Here is a 20,947-nt window from a genome sequence, read left to right as displayed (position 1 = left end):
CAAGTAACTTGCAAGACAAAGATCCTAATAAATCACAGACATAGAGTTTCGAAACTATATACTGGACTATCATATATTTCACTATTTATGGAATAAAGATGTAGTGGACTACTACAATGCCTCTGTTTAGCTACATTAGAGGATATGGATGAAAAAATGTTATAGAAAGTTGTCTGAAAGGTATGCCTTCCTAAAAAAATGTTTCTAAGGCTATATAAGCATTCCATTCTCATAAGTTCATGGAACTTATTAAGGATATTACCTGGACTTTTAAGAATTTCCTCTTATTCTGTGCAGCAAAAAGTGCACTCATACCTATTATTTGAGTATGATAATGCATATTTTATTATGACCCAGGTAATTTAGAATTTAAGTTTTTTTTTGTATTTATATTATTGCTTGATGTCATATTATTTATATCTCTTGCATTTTATATAATCTTTATATTTTATATAACTATAAAGATGCAAGGCTGCGTGTGTGTATGTATGGCTGGCTATGTGGGCATGTGTGAGTGCACACGTGTGTGTATATATATATAAAGATATATATATATATATATATATAAAATATTAGGGAATAAATCCAAACTTACAGGGAAAAATCAGATTTAGGATTAAATCCAATTTTATAGTATAAATATATTATATTGTTTGGCATCCTTTCTGTCTCGGGAGACAATGGAGTTGCGCATTTTTTTTTTTTTTTTTTGTCACTACTCTCCTCAATAGAACCACCATATTATATTATATTATATTAAATTAGAGATAAAACCACTATTAGGCAAATCAAACAATGAAAAACAAGCCAATACATAAAATTAATTAATTTATATTATTTTAAATATATATCAAAAGTATTAAAAGTTTAATAAAAGATAAATATAATATATATATATATATATATATATATATATATATATATAAGCAGATGCAGCACGAATTTTTGTCAGTGGACAGGTAGCATCTTAAAGCGCCGAAAATATTTTGACAAATTAAACTTAAATGTTGAAGTGAATGAACGGCTTTTGTGTGTTTCTTAACCCTTTGGTGTTTAAGCCAGCCATATCCGGCCCAAATATCCTACATGTTTTTACATTCAAACTGGCCATATTTAGCCTCTCACACCTAACCTACATTGACATTCTAAGAATAAACTATCATACCATTGAAACTTCAAAGCTATAAGATAATGTATGATTAATTCAAAAACGATTTGAGTGAAAAAAGTCTTACATTTAACAGAGTAATCTGAACACTAAAGGGTTAAATGGCTTACAAACACCTTCCACGCTGCAATTGTTTTCGTTTCAGCACACGATCTCAGATCAAATCACTTGCTATGCAAGTACATCTCCGTAATATATATATATATACATATATTATATATCAGGCATGTGCTGCCTGTAATTACTCACAGTAGGCAGTTGGTAAACCTTATGTAGGATAACACACAAAAAATAAGTCAAATATAGGCCTGCGACTGAGTCGGAGGCAGATTCACTTCTGCCTTTATAGCACATAAAGAAAACATTGTTGTAGGAATGTATGCAGCACATGTACTACAGCAGTACTATGTATAGCTTAAATACTGAGATTGAAAAGCAGGTGTGAATTATGTCTACTTAATCTACAAAAAAATCAAATATTTTACATTTTATGCATAGTAATCAGAGCATCCTTCATGATTTTATTGAATTATATGCATATTTTGCCATAAAAGGAAAATGCTGCTATTGATCTATTTTATTCAAGGTAGGCACTGACTACCTTGCCTACCTAGGTGGCACGTCTCTGATATATATATATATATATATATATAATATATATATATATATATACAAGGTCGGATCAATAAGTATCTAGACTGTTGCCATAGTAACAAAGCCAAAGCATGCGAAATGAAGCCGCTTGGCAAAGAATGACCTTGGACTCTGATGTACATGCTGCTGGGAGGAAAAACCCATGCTACCATGGAACAATGGATATTTTAACATTCTAAACTTTTGCTGTTTACAACAGTACTTGTAAGGAAGGTGTGTAGCATGTGATCATCACATTGACCATGACAGAGAAGGCTGTCATGGCAATACCTGCTCAGAGGCCTACATAAAGTCACAGAAAGTGTGTAGAGAGGAGTGTATGAGCTGCACACAAGTGTACGATTGGTCCAGATGTTTCCAAGATGGCCCAAAAAATGTTAATAGTGACAAACGTTCTGGGAGGCTTGCAACCAGCAGATGTGCATGCTGCTGGGAGGAGAAATCTCTGAATCACCGTCCATGAGTTATCAGAGGCTGTGCAGATTCATTACAGTTCAGTTCAGTCCATTTACGAGATGCGTGTCTGTCAAGTTTGTGCCAAGACTGCTTTCAGCTGATCAAAATGACATTCGAGTTTCAAGGTGCGCAAGATCTCTTTGATTGTGTCAAGAACAAAATCTTTTTGAAAACTTTGCACGGGCCTCTGAGCAGGTATTGCCAAAATTTGATGCAGATTCTCTGCTCAACTTTGTTGTGGTCAAAGCAACAATCACACACTACACACCTTCCTTCCAAGCACTGCTGTAAACACTGGAAGTAAGCTAGAACTTTAAAACTTAGTGCGCAGGCACGGCAGAGTTCAAGGTCAATCTGTGCCAAGTGGCTTCACTCTGCATGCATTAGCTTCATTACTATGGTAACGGTCTGGATAGTTATTGGTCAGACCATGTATATATATGTGTGTGTATCATCATCATCGTTTAGCGTCCGTTTTCCATGCTAGCATGGGTTGGACGGTTCTACTGGGGTCTGTGAAGCCAGAAGGCTTCATCAGGCCCAGTCAAATCTGGCAGTGTTTCTACGGCTGGATGCCCTTCCTAACGCCAACCACTCCGAGAGTGTAGTGGGTGCTTTTTACGTGCCACCCGCACAGGTGCCAGACAGAGCTGGCAAACGGCCACGAACGGATGGTGCTTTTTATGTGCCACCGGCACGAGGGCCAGGCGAGGCTGGCAACGGACACGAAACGGGGCGGTGCTGGCAACGGTCGTGAAACGGAAGGTTCTCTTACATGCCACCGGCACTGGTAACACATCTGCAGTTTCCATTGATCGATTTCGATTCTGATCCTCACTTGCCTCAACAGGTCTTCACAAGTAGAGTTTCGACATGCCACCGGCACTGGTAACACATCTGCAATTTCCATTGATTGATTTTGATTCTGATCCTCACTTGCCTCAACAGGTCTTCACAAGTAGAGTTTTGTGTCCCAAGAAGGGAAGGTATGCATACGTAGGCTGGCTCCATCCCATGTAGAAGGCCACGGGTTATGGACTCACTTGTCCTGCCGGGTCTTCTCGCGCACAGCACAATATATGTATAATTATATCTCAGTGGGTGTGGGGGGTGTCATCATCATCATCTTTTAATGTCCTATCTTCCATGCATGCATAGGTAGAATGGTTGACAGGAGCCAGCCAGGGAGAATTCTACCCCAAAATATATAAAAATGTACATGTGAAAGCACAAGCATGGTGTATATATATACAAATGCTTATATAGAAAAATGTGTGTATGTATGATATATATATATATGTTTATGTTTGTGTGTGTATGTATAAATATATATATATATATACATGGAAAATGGGTGTTGAATGATAATGATTATGATGATATATATATATATATATATATATATATACCATCATCACCATCATCATTTAACACCCATTTTCCATGCTGGCATGGGTTAGACAATTTGACTGGAACTGATTAGCTGGAGAGATGCATCAGGTTCTAATGTGATTTGGCATGGTTTCTATGGCTGGATGCGCTTCCTAATGCCGACCAACCAGAGATGGTAACAGCTGATTTTCCATGACACTGGCATGGGTGCCAGTGGCATGACACTAGTATCTGCCACAACTATGATTTCACATGGTTCAGTGAGTCTTCTACTCAAGCACAGCATATTGCTAAAGGTCTCAACCGTTTGTCATTGCGTCCGTGAGGCCCAATGCTCAAAAGGTGCTTTTTGTGAGCCACTGGCAGAGGTGCTAGTTACATGACACCAGCATCAGCCACAACTACAATTTCACTTGGCTTGAGAGGTCTTCGCCAAAGGTCTTGGTCACTAGTCATTGCCTCTGTGAGGCCCAACATTCAAAGATCATGCTTCACCACTTCGTCCCTCATCGTCCTGGGTCCACCTCTTTCACAGGTTCCCTCCACAATTAGAGATTGGCACTTCTTTACACATCTTATGGAAATTATTTCTATTCCTTTCCTACAGATTAAGCAGAGCCATCTTCCAGAAGACATTTGTGATTTGTCTGCTTTCTTGCTTACTAAGACTTTGGTGTTTGCTAGGTTAATTCTAAGGCCCTTCAATTCTAGACCTTGCTTCCACACCTGAAATTTCTTCTCTAGTGATACAGCCATAAGAACAAGATCATCAGCATAGAGGAGCTCCCAGGGTCAGCCCATCTTAAATTCCTCTATTATTGCCTGGAGAACAGTGATGAACAAGAGGGAGCTGAGGACTGATCTTTGGTGAACCCCTATGTGTACCCAGAATTCATCACTATACACATTGCCAACCCTCACCTTACTGACTGCATCCCTGTACATGGCTTGTACGGCTCTCACCAACCACTCGTCTATCCCTAGTTTCTTCATTGACCACCAGATAAGAGATCAGGATCTCTGTCAAAGGCTTTCTCCATTTCAACAAAAGCCAAGTACAGAGGCTTATCTTTGGTTTGGTACTTCTCCTGCAGCTGCCTTACCAGAAATATAGCATCAGTGGTGCTTTTGCCTGGCACAAAACTGCATCTCGCCTAGACTACTCTCTCCCTAATTAGTTGAGCTATGATCCTCTCCATGACTTTCATCACCTGATCCAACAATTTGATGCCTATGTAGTTATTTCTATCTAAGGCATCACCTTTATCTTTGTAGCAGTTGACTATGATGCAACTACACCAGTCATTAGGTGTGACTCTTTTGTGTACCACTGATTAACTATACAGGTGACTAAACCATAACTTACATAGCCAGATATTTTAAACATCTCAGCAGTTATTCCTAATGGTTTGGGGGTTTTCCCCATCTTCATATCCTGTATGGCTTTGTCTACAATGCCACTGTCTATTCAGATTGCTGATCCCTCTGTTGGATCCACAGTAAGCAAACTCTCATTCTCCCATGAGTTCTCTACATTTAGTAGCCTTCCATAGTGGCACCTCCAGGCCTGTTTCTTTGCAGAGTCACTAACTGCAAGTGAACCATCATCCATGCAAATACACTTCTCTCCTACATGCCATTTTTCCCTGGCACACTGTCTTGCAAACCAAAGCACTTCAAGCCACTGGTACTCACACTGCAAAACATTGGCAAACTTCTTCCTTTCTGCTTCATCCCTGGCTAAGTATACCTGCTTCCTAGCTTCCCTTCTAGCTGTCTGATATAGCTCCATGCTACCACCACCCATCTAGTCCTTCCGAACCTGTTTCTTTGCTCTAATGGCCCTGTCAACTACATTATTCCACCACCATGTCATCCTAGGTGTGTGTGTGTGTGTATGAGGATAATTATATAACTTCGTTAAACCGAAAAGTAATTTCATTAAACCGAAGGATAATTCATTATATATGTGTATATTTTATACTATTGGGTTTTACCATTGGGTGCCCTGATGTTTTGATATATATTTATATTCGATTTATGATAATATAGGAATCGTATAAAGTTGTTTTGGCCAATTAGAGCATTTATTCATTATACCTTTCAACTTATATGCATATATATATATATATATATATACATATATATACATATATGTCAAACCCATCTCAGCATGGAAAATGGACATTATATGATGATAATGGTGTCTGTGTATATATATATATAATATAAATTAGAGATAAAACCACTATTATGCAATTCAAACAATGATAGACATAAACCAAAACATAAATAACAAATAAAATATTTTTTTATAAAATATATAACTAGATCACAAAAAGTATAAAAATGAATAATCAATATATAATAAGTGAAAAAACTATGTACGTTTCATGGCTATAATTAAATTCAAAAGTGGTGGTGGTGGTAGTGGTCATTGTTGTCATGGTGGTTTACTAAACAACATTAGCCAATCATATCACTGTAAATGTTACACCAAACAATAATTTAACTGTTCATTTGTTGTTGTTGGTTTTTTTTGTTAAACTTTTTTTCTTTCTTATTCCTTGTTAGGAATCATCACAGGTGTCTGCTGCAAAGGACCTTTTTGGAGGATGTCTCACTCTGGATTTGATCACTGAACGTTTTGGTTCAGTAAACAACGAATTACAGGAACTGAATTTACCCAATTCTAATATACGTACAGTAGTGCTTGGCTTTGCTGATACCCTATATAACCTGACCAGGTGACCTCTTCACCATACACACATGCACACACACACACACACGAAATTCTTCACTTGATGTTAAAATTCTTTTACCATATTCTATTCTGTTTATCATTATCAACATCATCATAATTGCCATCATCTCCTTCACATTTATCATCATTATCATCACAATCATCATCACCTTATCACAAACAGCATCACTTTCAATACTACCACCACACACACTCACACACACACACACATACACACACACACGAGGTTGTGGTTTTGTTCCATTTGATGGATTCCATAGCATATATGGAAACTAAGGCTTGGTTTTAGTCCTAGAAGTATGAGAGAACAAGGCTTGGGAGTTCTGCAATGCAAATGATTTGATGATTAATACTTTGATTTCAAGAAACCATCAAATCACCTGATCACCTATCAATCTGGTGGCCACACAAGCTTGATAATATTCTCATTAGTAAACAGGATTGACAGATAATTGTAAATGTAAAGTCCTTCCCTCTTGAAGAATTTACACCCCCAAAATAGGTTAGTGGTTAGTAACTTCAGACTTAGAACTAAGAGGACTCAGAGACACAAAACAAAAACCAGTCTAAACAAAGGAAGTTATGGGAGCTTAAAGATCCAGTGAATAGTGAGAAATTTAGACAAATACTTGTTGAAACATCTTTGACCCTTTATCATTTAAACCGGCCATATCCTGCCAAAAGTATTCTGCCTGTTTTATGTTCAAACTGGCCATATCTGGTCTCTCACACCAACCCTACAATATCGTTTTAAAAATTAACAGCTACCTGATCAAAATCTCAAAGCTACAAGATAATGCGTGATTAGTTCAAAACAATGTGGATGAAAAAGCATTAATTTTGGCAGAATGATGCGAACACTAAAGGGTTAACAGGGTGGTTGGGTGAAGAATTAAGCTGGTTTGTGTTCCAATATACTGTATGTATGTAGATAAAGGAAGAATGAGAAAACCAGGTAGGATTAAATGCAACAATTTATTCGACCTGTTAAAGAGCATTAACACGACAGAATTGTTGAAATACATTTGGACTGATATTGTCAGAAAATATACATATTAGTTTCTCATGCAGTTGGTACTTGGATAGAACAAGAAAACAAATATGTAACATGGCTTCTGCTAGAAGACAGGAACAGATTTAACATGTCAAGGTTACCTGAGGCTACCTGCAAAATAAACTTCCTCTCTGCTGAGATCTGAACTCAACCACCCATCCCACCTCACTGAAGAATAGCAGGAAAGGTTCCTCCTTATAAAGCTGATGGTAGGCTTCAGTGTACTAACATAGATTTGCCTGTGCTCAGCTGGTCTGTCATGTGATGGGATGAGAGCCCACATAAAGCCTGAAGAACTGAATCGATGTATAACACATCACATGACCAGGTCGTGTGACCACTTGTAAAAAACCAGTGTAATGAGCCAAAATGAGGGTATTTAAGCCTAATCAGTTGAATGATAATCATGTCTCTGCTACACAGTGGTTAATGTGGAGAAACAGATGTATAACATAGTGAACAGCTTGAAGTTCCTGTGGGACAACCTACTGAGGGCTACAGATCAAATTTGTGGCTGGTGCAGTTCCAGCCAGAATAAATGTGACTTGGTGATGGAACAGTGAAGTAGACAGAGCCATAAAAACAAAGAGATAAGTTTGGAAATACTGAAAGAATGGGGCAGCAGAGAATTCTATCGGGCTGCTAGAAGAGAAGATAGGTGACCAAAGGGAAAAGCAGAAAGGAAGAGGTTTGTAACTGTACAGCATGAGGATCGGAGACATGACATGTTCAGGATTGCATGACAGGACAGAGAATCAGAGAACCAAGATGTTGTGGGAGAGACGTATGAACAAATGAATAAAGGTAGGCTTGCACTTAGTGATTCTGTAAAAGAAAGAGGCATTGAAGTGGTACTATGAAAGGTTATTAAACACAGAGAATGTATGGGTGCAAAACAGTTTTCCCAATGTGAACCCAACAGAGGAACCGGCCATTGTAGTAGACAGTAGTATTTTAGATAAAGCAATTAAGGATATAAAGGCAGAGAAAGCCCCTAATTCCATCAGGAATTACTGTTGGAATGGTTAAAATATCTGGCAGAGTAGGATAAAGTTTAATCATAGTGTTGATCAGATTGTACAAGAAGTTGTTATACCCAACAACTGGCATAGCAGCATATTCCCAAACTGGATGTTGAATTGTATTCTTCAACAAAGCACTTCATTTCACATTGCTCTGCAATCATTTCATCATCTGACCTGTGGCAGGTCGTGCACCTGTACCCATAATGTCAATTTCATGAAGGGAGTGAGCTTGTGTGAACCCAAACATTTGATCGTCATAAGACAAATCATCTGTGAGGTTGTTCAGCAAGAAATTTCAGAACCCTCAATTGTTGTCCTATGACAGGAGAGCCCATGATGATATATAATATAACTTTATCTTTTATCTTTTACTTCTTTCCATAATTTGACTGCCTTGAAGGAGTTTAGTCAAACAAATTGACCCGGGGACTGTTTTAAGCCTAGTACTTATTCTATCATCCTCTTTTGCTGAACTGCTAAGTTGCAGGGATGTAAGCACACCAACACCTGTTGTCAAGCAGTGGAGGGGGACAAATACAGATATATATATATATATATATATATATATATATACGCGATAGGCTTCTTTCAGTTTCCGTCTACAAAATCCACTCAACCCAATGCTATAATAGAAGACACTTGGCCAAGGTGTCATGCAGTGTAACTGAACCTGGAACACTATGGTTGGGAAGCAAGCTTCATACCACACAGCCATACATATATATATATTACCATGATCACCGTGACCGACCAGACTATCAGATGTTGTTACACATCGCTGGTCACAATGCACTTCGCATTGTTTTAACCTTCAAATGATGCCACCCGACTGGCTAAGCGAGCAGGCCAACAGAAGAAAGAGTGAGAGAAAGTTGTGGCGAAAGAGTACAGCAGAGATCACCAGCACCCCACTGCCAGAGCCTTGTGGAGCTTTTAGGTGTTTTCGCTCAATAAACACTCACAACGTCTGGTCTGGGAATCGAAACCATGATCCTACGACCGCAAGCCCACTGCCCTAACCACTAGGCCATTGTGCCTCCACACACACACACATATATATATATAAAAGAACCATTAATCTAAGTCTAGGAAATTTGTAAGCTTCGAGCAGTCTGTGGTAGGTATGAAAAACAATGCTCGGGAACAATAGTAATTTATTTTTAAGCTTTTCCCATATTGAAGTTTGATAAGCTGAAAAAAATTTTTTATAGCTTATGGTTAGCAACTTGAGTTGCTATGAATGCAAATAAAAATCCAAATTGAAGGTACCTTTGGCCTGATGAGGAGGTAGCTCAGTACCCCTCATTGAGGAATTATTCCATCAGGGGATCTGCTTGCTAGGAAGCATATGTAGCCTGAATTTTAGCTGCTCCACTCCCTCAATTTGGATATATATATATATTCTTTTACTTATTTCAGTCATTTGACTGCAGCCATGCTGGAGCACTGCCTTTAGTTGAACAAATCAACCCCAGGACTTACTTTTTGTAAGCCTAGTATTTATTCTATCGGTCTCTTTTGCCAAACCACTAAGTTACAGAGATGTAAACATACATATATATATATATATAAATACAGTGTACATTTAAAAACATAAGAGGTAGCCATCATAGGACTACCTGCATGCTAGAGAGGACAGTTAAATTACAAACCACTATTAGGGATAAAATATCAAAGGGAATGAAAAAAAAAACATCTACCATCTAACTCCTGGACCAATGGTTCCAGACTTTTTTTTAGCAAATAAAATAATTTGCTAGGTGAAGTCTTCTTCAGCAGGTACACCTTATTATATATATATATATGATGGGCTTCTTTCAGTTTCTGTCTACCAAATCCACTCACAAAGCTTTGGTTGGCTCAGGCCTATGACAGAAGATTCTTGTCCAAGATGTCACACCCTGGGACTGAACCTGAAATCATGTGGCTGGAAAGTAAACTTCTTAACCTCACAACCATGCCTGCATTTATACATATGTATATACATGTGTGTCTGTGTCTACAAACATACACATACATGCACGCACACACACACATATATATATATATAAACATAGTTATATATATCATTTTTTCTTTCTTCAACAGTATCAACCTTGAAAACAACTGCTTGACTTCTTTCTGCGGTCTAATATATTTAGATAACCTGAAGGTAAGACAACAGTAAATTTGTTTATTAGAAACAGTAACTACATTTCTTGTTTGTGCTGGCCCCAAAAGTCAACAAGGGAGCCTGGAACCTCTATGCAGTCCCACAAGCGTCTAGAAATAGCAGCCAAATCTATCACCAGTCACTCCTTACCATTTTAATAACAAAGGATGCATTAAATAATACGGTCCTAGATACACTCTAATAAAACTAAACCAGAAAGGGCACGGTTGGAATGTCTTCAATTATATATCTCTTCAAGTAGACATGACCTGGGAACATGCACAAATTTGAGCCATAAAGAGAGTCTCTATCAATCTTCAAGAAATAGCAGCCAAAACTCTCAAGAAATGGCTGCCAAAGTCAAACCCTACAAGAAGGAGAAATTTACATTGGATAATGCAGTCCTTAATGCACATTGCTTGCAAAAAACAAAAAAGCAGAATTCTTGTCTAAGCATACTATATAATCCCTCATAACTTTTCTATTTTTTGGAATTTTCAGAATTTTTTTTGCGAATTTGTGTTCATACAATTATGAAAAAAAAATGTTTTTTGGAATTTTTTAATCCCCACCCCGACCTTAAATCCTAAAATTTCCACTTTTTTTCAAATTTTGTTTTAAATCAGAGTGTAACACATAAATAGTCCAATTTTTTTGCTGAAATCCCAGCAATGGATCCCCCTTGGGTGGTACATCATCATTCCATTAAATGTGTTTATGGGGCAAAAAGATATTAAAAAACCCACCAATACATGTCAGATTGACAAAAAAATGGAAGAAGATATCAGGTGGTGGTGAGATGTGCTAAAAACAACAACTAGATCGCCCTTAAATCACAGACAAAAAATACTTTTATTTTTTGTTTCATAATTGTAAGAATTCCCATGTGTAGAAGATAAATTCACAAAAGCTTTCTGAAAATTCCCAAAAATAAAAAAAAATGTTATAAGGGAGTGCTTAAACCAGAATTCCACCAAATAAATATAGGACAGGACAATCACAGATTGAATGTTATCAAGGTTATCCTGTGGTTATTATAACAACAGCAATAACATATTCAATACATAGTTACTTGATCTGTTAGTAACAGCAGTCAAGTCTCCCACAAATCTCACCCATTTATTTCCCTTCTTGTTTTACATGAGGAAAAGTAGCCTATATGACCTTGCTCAAGGCCTCTGAGTTTGATGGAATGAAAGACGGAAGCTGGTACCAATGCAGAGGCTCTTTACTTATAGCAGAGTGGACTTTACTAAAGATACCCTCGAAATTGGATGATTGTGTACAGCTGTTTGGGTGGTGGTGATTTGGAATGGCTCACTGGACATTGAATCTGTTTGGGAATGGGTTTTTTGGTGACAATACTCTTTGACACTGGAGACAAACACACACAACATAAAAATATGCGCAGACAAACAAACAGATACTCCAGTGTATTAATTGTACTTGACTGACATAAACACTCCTTCTCTCCTCATACTCAGAAAAAAACATATGCCTACTCAGAAAAGTTGGGATCTTTTCAGTTTGAACGGCAGTTTTTAACAATTTCCACGTAACTAAACACTTTTAAACTTTGTATACTGGTAGAATGTATTTATAAAACATCTTTTTCTCTTGGCTTTATTGAGAAAATTCTATAGTTTGTAAGATATTTGTTGTTTTTTTTCTTCAATTTCTGCAATTTCAACCAATCAGTGACATCTATTGAGTTAAAAAGCATTCTGTGTCGTATGAATATGTCCCTCGTTTAAGAAACAGATTGGGTTTATTTACATTTGTGAAGAAAAAAAAGATACCCTTCCACCCACCCCTAACCAACCCTAACTAACCCTAACCCTAAAAGAGATTGAAATGCAATAGATCGATTCTAGGGTCATAATTATGGGTGACAATTTCATATGACACCACTAGAAAAAACTGTCGTTCAAACCGAAAAGATCCAAAAGTTGAAAGAGAAATAGTGAGATTGCTACATACATGTTTCCTCTCCTTATACACATAAAGAAAACACAACACATAAACCAAGAGAGATGCATTTGTTGCAGTTGGGGTCATGTAATATATTTTACTGTTTTTCTCCCCCTCTCTATCCTTTCCTCCTCTTTCTCTCTCTTTTCTCTCCCTTCCTCCCTCTTTCTTGCTCTCTATCTCAGGTTTTTCAGTTCACAACACTAAAATTTAAATTCACAATCTGGACTGCTTTGTCAAAGATATTGAGAGAAAATTTTTCTTGTCCCTATTTCATCAATATCTCAGCAGCTATCATATACATAAAGTGAATTTTAGTAGTCAAGTAGTTTAGTAGTTGTGGTAACAAGTTAGAAGTCAACTAGAATGAAAACAAAATTTTCACAGTACCAAGGTTCTGGAAGGCACAGAATTGAAATAGTGATACCAAATAGACAGGGCCAAAACAGTTGAGCCAAAATAATCCATACCCAGGTACAAAAAGGTCAGCTGGTGATTAAACAGATGAGAGCACACTGACTATCTCATCCTAGATATACTGTGTCTGCAAACAAATCTTCAATGAACAAAACTAAAGGAATTATGATGAAATGCCTTTGACCAAAAGTCTGCCCAGGTAGGATTAACCTGGGGCTAAAGAATATCGTTTCTTATAGTTTAATTTTTTTTTCCTTATAATTGTGGAACTGTTTAGCTTTGTTGTCTTTTTGATTATTGTTGTACACATTTTATTGTTTTTTTTTTTCTTATTGTCATTTAGTGTCAAGTTTATTGAAGCAAATGCAGAAAATATCGGTTCTATATTTTTGATAGATATTTAACATCATTAAAAGAATAACCATGAAAGTTAATTTCACAGTTAAAGGGTTAAAGTATGCCATGATTTTTTAAAAAGTTCTTTAGGGCACAGGAGTGGTAAGAAGCTTCCTTCCCAACCACATAGTTCTGGATTCAGTCCCACTGCATCATACCTTGGGCAAGTGTCTTCTACCATAGCCTCAGGCCAACCGAAGCTTGTGAGTGGATTTGGTAGATGGAAAATGAAAGAAGCCCATCATATATATATATATGTATGTGTGTATGTATGTATGTATTTGTGTTTCTGTGTTTGTTCTCCCACCATTGCTTGACAACCAGTGTTGGTGTGTTTACATCCCTGTGACTTAGCAGTTCAGCAAAAGAGACCGATAGAATAAGTACTAGTAGGCTTACAAAGAATAAGTCCTGGAGTCGATTTGTTTGACTAAAGGCGGTGCTCCAATATGACCACAGTCAAATGACTGAAACAAGTCAAGGAATGAAAGAATAGTAATTACTGGTATAGAGTTTGCCCCATCTTTGGCTCAGTTTACCTATCACTTGTTATGTTCTGTGTTACATTCTATTTAATCAACCCACAGGTATTGTGTTTGAACAACAACAGGGTGGAGTGTATTCTATCTCCTTCACCCAAATTCAATCCAAATAAAAATAAACAAAAGACTGACTATACTGAAGATACATATGGAAACCTCTCATGTAGTTCTGAAGAAGAATGTACGTTTCTGAAGAAATTAGAAATTTTACATCTTGGGTGAGCCTTCTTTGATAATTTATCACTCTTTCTCATGCACACATATATCATCATGAACATCATTTTAACATTCGCTTTTCCATGCTTACATGTGTTGGGCAGAATTTCTTGAGGTTGATTTCCTACAGCTGGATACCCATCCTGTTGCCAACCTTCACCTGTTTTCAAGCAAGGTGATATTTCCTCTCGGCCAGACATGATTTTCAAGGAAGATTGGAAAGGAACAATAGCAAAAGTATGATGGTGATACTTATTAACAATCACCACATGATATTTGCCTTGAAAGTTACTTTTTTTATAAAATGGAATGGCTCTGCTTTACCAATAGATTGTGGCTAAACAAAAGCCAAAAATGAGTTTTAATAAATTAAGGATCATAAGGGAAAATAAAACTATGCAAAAAATGATTGTGACTGAAGAATTAATTTCTTACGTTTTTTTTTTTTTTTTACACTTTATATTTACATGTTGGACAACAAGAGCATTTATAACAAGCATATTAGCCACTAGTTATTGTAATCAATTCTGCTTTGCTAAATGTATATCACAGATTTTTCATGGTTATTTATGTGCTATGAGTCTGTACAACCAGTGATAATTTAATGTAATCTAATTGCTGGGAATCGATCTTCTGATTGGTTCTGGGACATGGTTGTTGCTTATTTGAATTAAAACCATGAATTACACTGTAACAATTTATTTTTGTTTGGTCAGTAAGTGTTATTTCCTACTTGTTTTTTAACTCTAGAAATCAAAGGAAACGACTACTATTCCCTTCAAACTTTGCTTTTGTAACTTGAACATCAATATTTTGAAACTGACCTATTTTCCATTACATTTTAGACAGTCAGTGATGAGATGCTGAAGTAGAAATATTATCACAAATATTCTGTTCAATACCATAGACTTGCTTGTCAGTTGCTTGACTTTAACCACTTGAGCATGTCCCTTAGTGGCTGACAATATGTGCATCTCAGATCATGAGCAAGAGTAGTGTGGGAGCACCATAGCCATATGTTGAGAGGGATTCTTTGGAGTTTGAATAAATGTAACAAAAGCAAAGTTTGAAGGAAATATTAGCCATTTCTCATACTTTTTAGGGGTAAGCAAATAGGAAATAACAATTGTAACCCAAGGACAAGAATCGTGTTAACCCTTTAGTGTTTATGCCGGCCATACCCGGCCAAAATATTCTACCTATTTTATGTTCAAACCAGTCAGATATGGTCATTCATAGCTACCTAATTGTGTCATTTTAAAAATAAACAATCACATCATTGAAATCTCAAAGCCATGAAATGATGCAAGATTAATTTTACATGGTGTGAATACATAAGATTTACATTTGACAGAATAATCTGAATGCTAAAGGGTTAAACCATGTTATGAATCTACACAACCAGATTTTGTCTCTTTTACATCTAAGCACTGAACAAGCTGACTTGTTGGTTAACTGAATAAATATGTTGTTTTCATATTTTAGCAGTGTCCATTGCCGTTAGCTTTCTCAAGCCAATTCCAGATAGCTGAGATCAATACAATTGATGTTCATCTTGAATTTCATTTCAGCAGGTTGCTGCCCAGAATAAAACATGGACAGTAATATGTGTTGGTGTGCAGTAGCTTTGGAAGCAAAGGATAAAATTTTAGTGGTGTAAGGTTTTGTGAAACAGTAAGCATGTTAAGAGCACCAGAGGAGGGCAAATAAACTTGGGCGTAGGTCATCTTAGAAAGGTTTAGATGATGGATAAGATTTATCCAGTGCAAATTATGATATCTTTGAAAACCAATAGAAGTCAATTACAATATGATTCATTCAAACATAAATCTTGAGTAATGTGGCAGTGCTTACCTAAACCAATTATTTTACTTACTATTTCATCACAGGTACAATGAGATAAAAAGTTTAACCCAGCTGCAGCTGTTCCGTCTACCATCTCTCCGAGCACTTTTCTTACAAGGTCAGTCTTACACTTTTCAGGTTTCTCATTTCAAGTGAAAATGCATAAATGTATGAAAATGTATAGATGTATGTGTACATTTGTGTGGTGGGGAGTGGTGTGTATGAGAGAGAGAGGGAGAGATGGACAGAGTGAGGGAGGGAGATTACATGTATGTGTATGTATGAATGTATGGGAGAGTATGTGTAAACATGGGAGGTAGAGAGAGAAAATGTATGTATGTGTGTGTGTGTGTTTGTGTGCATGCATGTGTGTGTATTTTGATTGCCCTGTGGATAAATATCGACTATTGTGGAATGACACACAATGTCAAGGTTAAGTAAACAGCTCCCCTCTACTTTGCAGCTAATTGGCTATTGCTAAAAATAATTTGTTAATTACTGAGTCTCTTAAATCCGTAATATACAACCATTTTGAAAATTCCTGTTTTTCTTTTTTTTTGGTATTCTTACACAAACACGAAACACAGGTAACGAGATTACAAAAGTTGATGGCATTGAACAGTTAACAAACCTCTCTGAGTTAATTCTGGATGCTAACAAAATTCGGACATTGAGTCCACAGTCCTTCTCTGGTCAACTGAATCTTCTGGAGCTGCACTTGGAAGAAAATCGCCTGATCAGTTTGGCTGCATTGGGCCAACTGACCAAGTTGCAACGTCTCTATGTCGGCAGTAATAAGATACAGGTAACTAGTAGTCTTTTTCTTCTCCTCCTCCTTCTCTTTCCTTCCCACCTCGGATAATTTTTTTATACATTTAATTATCTTCATTGTCTTAATGTCCGTTTTCCATGCTGGCATAAGTTGGATGGTTTGAGAGGAGCTGGTCAGCTGGTGGGGTGGGTCCAGACTCCACTTGTCTGTGGTTTCTACAGCTGGTGCCCTTCCTAATGCCAACCACTTTACAAAGTATACTCATTGCTTTTTATGTGTCATGGGCACAAATGTATTTATGCAGCACCTGTACAAATGCATTTTTTGCGGCATCAGCACCTGTATATATGGATGATAGTGATTTTACTTAGCTTGATGTGTCTTCCCAAGTACAGCAAATTGCCACCACTCCTGATCCCTTAACATTTCCTCAGTGAAATCCAGTGTCAGAGGATCCTTTCCCACCACTTCATCCTAAACCTTTCTGGGTCTATCCCTTCCACAGGTTCCCTGCACCATTAGAGCTCAGCACTTCTTTATGCAGCTGTCCTCATCCATATGCATCACATGACCAAACCAGCACAGTCTTCTCCCTTGCACAAAACATCCCAATCCTCTAATACCCAGTTTTCTTCTTAAATTACTTACACTCTGTCATATGTACACACTGACATTACCCATCCAGCAGAGCATGCTGGCTTCATTTCTTCCAAGCCTTCACAAGTCCTCTATAGTCAACGCTCATTTTTCACTGTCATGTAGCATAGCTGTATATGCACAGGCATCATACAATCTACCTTTCACTTTGAAGGTGAGGCCCTTTGTTACTGACAAAAGTAGAAGCTCTCTGAACTTTGCTCAGCCTGTTCTTATTCTAGCAACTAAAACTTCCAGAACTTCTTCCACTGCTAACTTGGTCACCTAGGTAACTGAAGCTATCTTCTAATAATCGCCCCAAGCATTTGAGGAAGTCTGTTACCTGTACATTTTTAGTGCTTCTTATGCTTTCATATTTGCCACACACAAAGACTATTTTCTCCATTAACCTTCCTGTGATATCACTGCATCTCTTATATGTCCAAAGTTTGCACTGAGTACAACATGGAGTTTCTGCCAACACTCTTCTTACAAATCAAGCAGGGCCATCTCCCTAAAGTGATTTGTGATTTGTCTGCTTTCCTACATGGACTTTAGTTTTTGCTAAATTAACTCTAAGTCCCATAGATTCCAGACCTTGCTTCCATATCTGAAACTTCTCTAGGTCAGATAGTGATTCAGCTATAAGAACAAGGTCATCAGTGTAGAGAAGCTCCCAGGAACAGCTAGTTTTAAATTCCTCTGTTAAGGCCTGCATGACTAAGATAAACAAGAGGGGCTGGGAACTAATCGTTGGTGAACTCCTACCTGTACACTGAATTCATATTCCCTCATTTTTAAGGGGGTGAGGGGAATAAAAAAGGTCATATTTTTCTCACGAAAGCCTGTAAGATCAACTGAATAAAACCCATCAGTACCCCAGCATATGACTGATATTGCTTTATCTATGTACAAGCAAAACACACCCCCCCGTCCAATGGATGGTGCTGAGTTGTCAAACATTTAAACCAAATTTTCTCAAAACAACTTGTCCGACCGTCCCATAGACCTCCCCTTTGAGAAACACTGATTTAACCTAAATTTGAGACACCAGCAAAAGAAAAAAATAAACATAGGCTTTTTTTCTATTCCAAAGAAAAACGATTTTATTCACACAAATATGCAACCGAAGAATTTAAAGTACCAGTAATGATAAGGCTGTTGACTGGGAGAACACAAACATGGTTTAAACAGAAAACTTGGCAAGAAAGAAACGTGCCCTTAAGCAGTACAAAAACAACAAAAAATGGAAAGTGCAGTTATGTACAGGTTGACGGAAGAAAAGCAGGACAAAAACGGCTTTATCGATCGCATTCTCACCTGGAATCGATTTTTGTAATTTTTTCAAGACTTATACATGCCCTGATACCGTTGGTATCTACATGTCAAATTTGAGCGCAATCGGATGGAAGATACCCAAGATCCTAGAAGACACACACACAGACAGACAGAACGGATTTTATATAATAGATTTTTATAAATGCTGCCGGTGTGAATAGTAAAATCGACTTTGGTAAGATTTGAACTCAGAATATAAGCGCATTGAACTAAGTACCACAAAATACTCTTCTATGGATTTCTTTCATTGTTCAAAATGATTCATATTTACATAAGTGCCAGCATGGCTGTTTGGCTAAGAGGTTTGTTTCACAACCACGTGGTTTCAGGTTCAATCCAACTGTACATCCTCTTAAATAAGTGTCTTCTATTATAGCCTCTGGTCAACCAATAGTGTGTGAATGAATTTTGTACATGGAAACTGTAGGAAGCCATTCATGTGTGTGTGTGTGTTTGCAAATATTGACGTTGTATAGTTTTACATGAGTGAAACAGGAAAAAATCCTAATGTCAACATTTCTTGATGACACTATGACAGGTTTCTCTGTGCTTTCAAAGGTCAGCAGAATAAAAACTCTCTCCTTCCTCGTTGCACTGCTTTTGCAAATTCTCATGGCTCTCTATCACCATCCAATTCCATTATTATGAATTTAAATTGAGAGCTTGAATCATAATGAATCTTTCATTAGCTAAGGAGTGGCTGTGTGGTAAGTAGCTTGTCTATCAATCACATGGTTCCGGGTTCAGTCCCACTGCGTGGCACCTTGGGCAAGTGTCTTCTACTATAGCCTCGGGCTGACCAAAGCCTTGTGAGTGGATTTGGTAGACGGAAACTGAAAGAAGCCCGTCGTATATATGTATATATATATATATATATATATATATATATATGCGTGTGTGTGTTTGTGTGTCTGTGTTTGTCCCCTAGCATTGCTTGACAACCGATGCTGGTGTGTTTATGTCCCCGTTACTTAGCGGTTCGGCAAAAAGAGACCGATAGAATAAGTACTGGGCTTACAAAGAATAAGTCCCGGGGTCGAGTTCCTCGATTAAAGGCGGTGCTCCAGCATGGCCGCAGTCAAATGACTGAAACAAGTAAAAGAGTAAAAGAGTAACCATGGACACTACCCCTATGGTTGCATTCCAGTTACTCTCTTGGTGATCCTGACCATTGATTTTCAGGAATTCCTCCACTCAACATCAATGTAAGAAGCACTGTTGGCTCAGCTGAACTCTTCTGCAACCCCTTCACAATCTACCATGCTGTGGTTCTATGACTTTGCCTGGTAAGGTGACTGAAAAGATGTTATTCATTGCCAAAAGCAACTTGTAACTATGCAGAGCACAGTCCTCACTCTGTGAGGTATTTTTTTCAAAATACCTGCATACCATAAAAAAAAAAAACTCTCCTACATATAAGAAATGGAAATGGGAAAAGCATCCAACTGTAAAATCTGACTTCAACTAAATACCTATCCAACCCATGCTAGCATAGAAAACCGAACATTAAATGCTTCTCAACCACATGGTTCTGGGTTCTAGGCAAATGTCTTCTACTCTAGCCTCTGGCCAACCAGTTTTGTGGGTAGATTTAGCAGACAGAAAGAAGCCCATCTCAGTCTTGTGGCTCCCTCTCCCAATCAACAACTGAATTTTCTAACTGTGTCAGAGCAATTCTGAGGCAGTTTAATGTTTAATGTTTCTCTCTTCTACACCATTCTGTAAATTATATAGGTTAGACAAATACAAATTAGATTAAATTAATTCTCTTATGTTTCATGTTAGAGTAGTACTGTAAGGTTTTTCATATGCTTCTATGTTTATATGATAATATATAGCTTGAAACGTTAATCTATAATTTTATGTGGTTTAGGGTATATTAATAATAATTATAGTAAATGCCCTAAATCTTAATGTAAGTTATAAACAGTATCCATCTTGCAAAAATGTTATGCCTACCCCAATTCCCACCGTTTACTTATAAATGTACATGACTTTGAGTGCATGTGGCTGTCAGCTTACCATATAAGTGTCTCTATGTACTTATGTGAAGCTCATTATGTATATATGTTAGTCTGTGTGTACGTGTTTATGAGTATATATGCATATGATTATGGGTATATATGCATATATTTACATCTATGTGTAC

The 20,947-nt window shown here is 37.3% G+C and overlaps 1 protein-coding gene across 1 annotated transcript in view; it reads left to right on the top strand.

Annotated features, from left to right (window-relative positions):
• The window catches only part of LOC115216236 (leucine-rich repeat-containing protein 9-like), a 110,575-nt gene that overhangs the window by 77,809 nt on the left and 11,819 nt on the right, over window positions 1–20,947 (top strand). The window contains exons 25-29 of the mRNA XM_029786345.2: window positions 6,245–6,417; window positions 10,602–10,665; window positions 14,037–14,209; window positions 16,097–16,170; window positions 16,640–16,857. Coding sequence (XP_029642205.2) covers window positions 6,245–6,417; window positions 10,602–10,665; window positions 14,037–14,209; window positions 16,097–16,170; window positions 16,640–16,857 — 702 coding nt within the window. The remainder of the gene's footprint in view (window positions 1–6,244; window positions 6,418–10,601; window positions 10,666–14,036; window positions 14,210–16,096; window positions 16,171–16,639; window positions 16,858–20,947) is intronic.

The sequence above is a fragment of the Octopus sinensis genome, linkage group LG10, assembly GCF_006345805.1.
Source record: "Octopus sinensis linkage group LG10, ASM634580v1, whole genome shotgun sequence".
NCBI classification, from domain to species: domain Eukaryota; kingdom Metazoa; phylum Mollusca; class Cephalopoda; order Octopoda; family Octopodidae; genus Octopus; species Octopus sinensis.
Note: the sequence above shows the minus strand (reverse complement) of the source record. Positions and strands in the feature narration are given on the sequence as shown.